The 6,598-nt window shown below is 30.1% G+C and overlaps 1 protein-coding gene across 4 annotated transcripts; it reads right to left on the bottom strand.

Moving 5' to 3' along the window:
• Positions 1-1,495: 1,495 nt before the first annotated feature.
• LOC136208386 (uncharacterized) lies at positions 1,496-4,811 on the bottom strand. Of its 4 annotated transcripts, none has more exons than XM_065999236.1 (6): positions 4,658-4,811; positions 3,980-4,119; positions 3,814-3,892; positions 2,931-3,043; positions 2,621-2,663; positions 1,496-2,023 (listed from the first exon to the last, which is right to left on the bottom strand). In XM_065999236.1, the coding sequence occupies exons 2-6, from the start codon at positions 4,110-4,112 to the stop codon at positions 1,909-1,911; spliced, it is 483 nt and encodes a 160-aa protein (XP_065855308.1). In that variant the 5' UTR covers positions 4,113-4,119; positions 4,658-4,811; the 3' UTR covers positions 1,496-1,908. The 4 variants fall into 4 exon arrangements, with proteins under 4 accessions (XP_065855308.1, XP_065855309.1, XP_065855307.1 ...); XM_065999237.1 differs by having other exon boundaries at positions 3,814-3,875; XM_065999235.1 differs by having other exon boundaries at positions 3,814-4,119.
• Positions 4,812-6,598: the final 1,787 nt, after the last annotated feature.

Raw genomic sequence — 6,598 nt, 5'->3', positions numbered from 1 at the left:
CTTTTAAAACTATTGTTATGCTTATAGTACTTTTTTACACACTTATGATCCGGGCTTAGAATGTCCAGTTATTCAGATTAATTTTTAGAATAGTCATGTTGAGACATCTTCTATTAGAAACAAAAATAAAATAAAATAAAGTAAAATTTGAAATGAATTAAAAGAATAAGAAACAATGTGTAAATATAATAAAAAAAACAATTTCAAATGGTGAAAGAAGCAATTAGAAAGTAATAAACACTGCAATTTTTATTTCTTGGAGCATTAGAGAGTTAGGGGACGTTTGTTTCAGTTTTTCGGAGCAACATTTAACGTTTTACTCCAAACCGTGGGAATTATTGTGTTTGGAGAGTTTGTCTGACCTAACACCCGAACCAAATAGGTCTTATAATCTTAAATTTGAAGAGTTTTTTCATTATTAAATCTCCACCTTAGTATTCTAATAAGTCTAGATCTAACAATAAATGATCAAATTCATTTGGTTATCATGATCCATATACTAATATCCTTTATAATTGATCGAATCCAATTCTAATCTATAGTTTTTAATTTTTTTTTAAAAATCTAAATTTTATTTCAATTCTTATCATGATAATGATAATTTGCAATTAACTTCTTGGTACGTAAATTAATTTTCTAATATTTATCATATTTATTTGTCGCAATATTTAATTTTCTAATATTTATCATATTTATTTGTCGCAATATATTTATATTCTCTTACTACGTAGGAAAATGCATGCGAAAAAAGACCAAAAAGCAAAGATCGTACTGTAATTTTTGCACAGGACTCTGGTTTATTTATTCTAGGATAAATAATTTATTACTCCACTCATTTTTAGCACATTTAGTCCTTCTATTTTAAAAAACACATTATAAAGTCTCTATCTTTTGTCAATACTAACTATTTGGTCATTCTGTCTATTTTTTTAAAAAATTGCGCACAATGCGCTTACATTAAAGAAGAAAGAAAAATCCCCACCAGACCCGGATGTGATTCGAACCCATGACCTCCCAAGGCATAAATAAGCTCTTAACCAATAGGCTAAGAGCTTCACCACAAAATATATGGTCATTCTGTCTATTTATTTTTAGATTTTTAATCGTTATATTTGACATAAACAGATAAACCTAAAATAACATAGTAACATAACCATTTTGTATAGTATTATGGCTATTCTTAAAATTAAGATATATTTAGTTAAAAATCTAAAAAAATACACAAAAATACCAAATAATTAATATTGATAAAACATAGAAACATTGTAATATGTTCTTCAAAATAGGAAAACTAAATAGATAGTGTGTTATGTAGAAAGATGGAGACTAATAAATTATTTAGCCTTTATTCTAATCTAAAATGAAACTCAGTTAATAAACCGAATTCATTCTTTATTTAAAAAATGATATCTACCATTTAAGAATTCGATTATTTAGCTTTAAATTAATATAAAAACACAACTTTGAGTCCATTCTTTCATTTAGGAATCTAAAATGATAACCAACCATTTTTAATTAATATTGATAATTGAACGTAATAATATAAAATAAAATTACAAATTATCCAATTAATACCATAAAAAGTAACTATTATATATTTTACATTGCAAAGACGAAGTAAGAACCAATCTTCTCCTTTAATCTGAATTTCTCACCATTTAATCAGCCTGTAAATCTAACATCAGAACACTTTTTCTTCTTGCTTCTTGATGCCCTAGTTTATGTACCTCTATGACTGAATAACGATCCTAGAGAATGCGTGTCATTTACTTTCTTTCTTGTAAACGTTCACCAACTTCCACATATCGAACATTAAGGTTTAATACGTACCAGTGAGTGTACCGATATGGTGATAATCCGGATAAGCAATCAGTTACGTCAACAAACGCCGATTCTTTTTATAAGTCATTATGTGTAAGGCGATATAGGAGGCATTATGGTAAATATGAACAAAGATCTCATGTTTGTACTTCCTTTTGAGAACAATATCCGAGAAATAAAATCTATTTGGGAATGTCTCCACCTGAAAACAATTGTACAAATTAATATATGGCATGTGAGGGGCTCAATTTAATGAAACGGTATCGCATTCATTTTGTATATATGGAAGAACTTGCAAGCTTCCAATTCTGACTTCAAAAGGCAAGTTAGAGCCAAGAATAGAATTGGACGCCATTTTTAGATTGGTTTAATTAATAGGGTTTTACTGTAAATAGAAACTCATCATCTTGCCAAACCGAAGTGGAAATATAATGAAATGAACTGTAAATGAGCATAAAAAATTATCAATCTTTCAGAAGAAACTAAACTTTAAGGATAATTTGAACATATATTAGAATTTTCATATAAAGAATCTCTTTGTGGGTAATTTTGAACAAAAAACAGCAAGGAACAATATCAACAGGTGTGTGTGTGCAAATAAGAGGCAGGATATATAGTAAACAAAACTAAGAACATAAACAGAACAATCACAAAGCAATAATGAAACTAATAGTTGAGAGTCACTGAATGTGCAGTCCTTATAAGTTCAAGGTGACTTGAGAGCATGGGCTAAAGTAACTCAATTTATTATATAATCAGTACTTAATCAAATTGTTATAAACAGAACTGAAAAACTTACCGGAGAATGCGGCAGCTGAAGGTACTGATTCCAGAGTTTTTCGCTAGGACATTGGAATGACAATTGTTCTTTTAGCGTCTAGTTGTTAGCAGTAGATTCAAAAACTAAAGTTCTATAAAGTGGAGAAGGCAATAAAAATGAAACATTGTATATTATGGGGAAAAGCAAGGTATTGAAAATTCAGAAATATTTCTGGCAGGACATCAAATTTTCTATCTACAAAAAAAAAACAGACAGAAGACAGTCCACTTGAACCACATCTATCCAACGCTCCAAGACTAACTCAAGCTCAAAATAGCATAAACCTTACCATTTAGTTTCTGAGAAGGCAGAGCCAAAGAGAGCAGTAATACATCCCTCTCTTGCAGTGAAATGCATGCCAAAATCACAGAGACTGGTAGCAGTTCCAAAAAGTTTGCATACCTAAAGCACAAAGTTGAAAGCAATTCTAAAACATTAGATAAATGCAGTTCTTAGCTTAAACGGCCCTCAAATCCAATTGTTTAAATTCAATTTTCTGTAAAAAAAAAAGAACAAAACTCTTAATCCCATAACAAATTAATAAACATGAATGCTTGATTACCTTCCTATATATCATTTGTTTGTTGAAAATCAATACGTCTCCATACAATCATCAAGGGGATTTTTCTATTCTTTTTGCATAAGCAAAGATCTTTTATATTCACACAAGAAACGGAAAAAACCTTAAAATTGATTTCCGGTTATCCTCCTCGAACCATAAAAGTTTCAACAATCATTTGGTGAACCAAGTTGGTTAGAAAACTCAAAACATAAAAGTAACGAATGCCTAAATATCCAACAATGTTTCTTCACCCAAAACAATTTGATCTAAATATCCTACATAAAATTTCTTCTTACTCTTTTTGGCTTCTAATAATAGTTTGAAACTTACTGACCACCAACTCATCTTTGAAAAGGAGGTATACAGACAAATTTCAAAATACAAAAATATATAAAGGAACCCACCACAAATACCATAACAAAAATAACTCAAAATTCTCTAAATATTAACTCCCCCCCCCCCCCCCCCCCCCCCTCAGAAGCATAAGCTACCTTATGCATTATCATGCCCTCAACTGCACTTATAGCTCTCCGTGACCCACTGATTGTGATGAATATCCAACATAGACTTTTGGTATTAGAAAGACCAAATTTAGATCTGTTTCTCATACCTATCATTTGTTCCAGACAGGAAATCCCCTCTATCTGATATTTTTATCCTCGCCCTGCTCACCTGCCAATACAAAGTGTCTTGAGGGTGACCATTAGTTGGTTCAGATCGAGAAGAGCATACTTGAAAATCATCTGCAATAGCAAGAATTGAATGGAAAATAGTACTTTTAGAACCATCTTTAGTGAAATGAAGTAGACTAAAACTCAAGTGTTCTTCCTGCAGAGTATGATTGCTGATTTGCACAAAAAATTCGATAAGTCGGCATTTGAAATCCGATAAGTCTAAAGCCGAACTCATTCATAATCTGGATTCAAAAGCAAGAGTAAAAAAACAGAAATCAGATAATTATAAGAAGCTTAGCCATAAAATCTTAGTGAAGCTCAAAAAGAACAATATGAACATGAGTACATAATTCCTTTTAAGAAACAAAAAAAAAAATTGAGGAGATAAAGCTAATTAATCAATCAATCAAACAAAATTTCATTTAGAGAAATTGTTTTCAGATAATAGTGCCAATTGATAAGTCATGTTGTGTGTTAGAGATAAGAAAACAAAATTTCATTTCCTTTTCATTATGGATCTGTTACTTTCTTGAATTGTATTTATCTTAAATCAGAATTAGAACGTGGTTCTCCAATACCAATAATAATCAGGTTTATAGCATAAATTGATCAGGAAAACAAAAAACAGAGAAAGAACACGATTCGCATTGATAAGAAAAGAAAAGTGGATTAGGTTAATGCGAAATGCTTTTAATTGGAAAATTTGGGTTTGAAATGAAGAAGACATGCAAGTCAAAAAATGGAGACACCATATAATCAATCGAGGAAGAACATGTTTACCTTATGAAAAATCAAATTGAGGGAGGTGAAGATGAAGGTGCGTACAGTGAGAGGGAGAGAGCAGTTGAGATATATGGATTAAGAGGGATAAAAAACTGTTCATAGAGTGCATAAGTAGTTGGGTCTAATATCTGTAAATGTATGTGATCATGGAAGGGTTTGACGGGAGAGGAAATAAAAGAAACTGTTGATTAATAGTAATAAGTAATAATTTTGAAAAACTACAAAAATTACACATCAGTCAAGCTTGTATTAAGCTGACACGTGGCAAATGAGGTTCCTGCTTTAATAGTATAGATAGATGTTTTTTCTTAATGAAGTGTTAAGTCCATAAATTAATTTTAGTTAAATAGAATTAAATCGCAGTTGTAACCATTCAGTACAAAAAAAAACATTTTATAATTAATATGTGAAATTAATTCTATTAATTAGAATCGTTATGAAGAGATTCAAATAATAATATTTTTTAATTAATATTTTCCAACAACTTATCCTATGATCATGTTTCATTTTCGTCTGTTAAAACTCTTGAAATACTAACAATTTTATACAAACCACAATATAACAGTTAAAAACTATATAAACCAATGTTGCAAAAGCAATTATCTCAATATCTCATAATTAATGTACATTTTTAGAATTTTGAGCATCAAAATTTATTTTTATTTACGTTCATTTTGAATTCGTATCTAGCGTAATCCAAATTCTTCAAGAATAAACATCTTATCAAATGTATTAGACGCTTACAATATTTTTGTCTAGAGAACTGGGAAAAAATAACTTCTTGATAATAATAATAATAATAATAATAATATAACAAAATTTATAATTGAAATAAATTTCATTGTAAGTATAATATTGGGATTGAAACCCTATAAAAATTATTGTCACTCTCACACTTACTTTTTTGCTTTCTGTTCTCTCCACAAGTCTTCAGATTTATAATTATTTAGAGAGTACTGCTATTAGATCCTCCTCTAAGAATCATTAATTTAAGAAAAAATTGTAGTTTGATATACTCATGCTAGGTTTATCAGAAAATTGACGAGTTTGAGCTTAAGTCTATGCAAACTCAGATTATGTCTTTAATCCAATTGGTTAATTAGATTGAATATTGTATTATCGTATCATTCTGTTCTACTATCAGAGTGTTTGTTTTGCGTAGGATCAACTTAGGAGTAGAATAACTTAACCAAAAACCCAATTCAACCGAGTAGTTTGGTAGTTGCGATATAAATTCGAGTAATAACTTAACTAAATAACGTTATAAACCGAGTAGTTTGGTAGTTGCGATATAAATCCAATGGATTCGATACCTGGACTTTCCATTTTTATTACTCGATAACGACGAGGTGCACTTATCCCTTAGTAAAGCTTTGAGCATCACCTCAGGGTACATCAAGTTTTTGGCGCCGTTGCTAGTGATTTATCTTCCAGCATGTTAGCATATCACTATACATTTCACTATATACTTCATTTTACTGTATACACATGGAACTATTATGTTCCTTACCACACCTTAGCTTTGTTTTTTTACTTTTACCTGTATTTTACTTTTACCCAAATGTATTGAATCTATTAGCAAGTATAAAAGCAAAGCTTGCCTAATAGTTGTTTTTGAGAGATTATTCAATAAGAATATAATATCTAATCCATTTCTAGATGGTATCAGAGCATTAGGTTTCTAATGGTAAGAACTCAAAGAAATCAGCAGATTCATGATGAGGATGAAAATCCTTTTCATAATAAGGTTGAAGATGATCAATCTTATGAATCAACAAGAAGATTCTCATCTCGATCTGAAAATCCAGGTTTGGTTCTAATCAACATTTCACTCACTAGTACAAATTATCTATCATGGAGTAATGTGATGATTCATGTGAAGGATTTGAAGCGGAAGCATGTTGGTATTTAGGAACGAATTTCAAAAAAATTTCCCTA

The sequence above is a fragment of the Euphorbia lathyris genome, chromosome 10, assembly GCF_963576675.1.
Source record: "Euphorbia lathyris chromosome 10, ddEupLath1.1, whole genome shotgun sequence".
In the NCBI taxonomy this organism is placed as follows: domain Eukaryota; kingdom Viridiplantae; phylum Streptophyta; class Magnoliopsida; order Malpighiales; family Euphorbiaceae; genus Euphorbia; species Euphorbia lathyris.
The sequence above is the reverse complement of the archived record's forward strand: the minus strand, read 5'-3'. Positions and strand labels throughout refer to the sequence as shown.

Excerpts from the sequence above, each read along its gene's own strand:
- LOC136208386 (XM_065999235.1), bottom strand. The coding sequence starts at position 4,112 with ATGAGTTCGGCTTTAGACTTATCGGATTTCAAATGCCGACTTATCGAA. Across the intron at positions 3,044-3,813 it reads CTGTCTGGAACAAATGATAG|GTATGCAAACTTTTTGGAAC; the intron begins GTATGAGAAACA and ends TTTGTGCTTTAG. Across the intron at positions 2,664-2,930 it reads GCCTTCTCAGAAACTAAATG|CGAAAAACTCTGGAATCAGT; the intron begins GTAAGGTTTATG and ends CCAATGTCCTAG.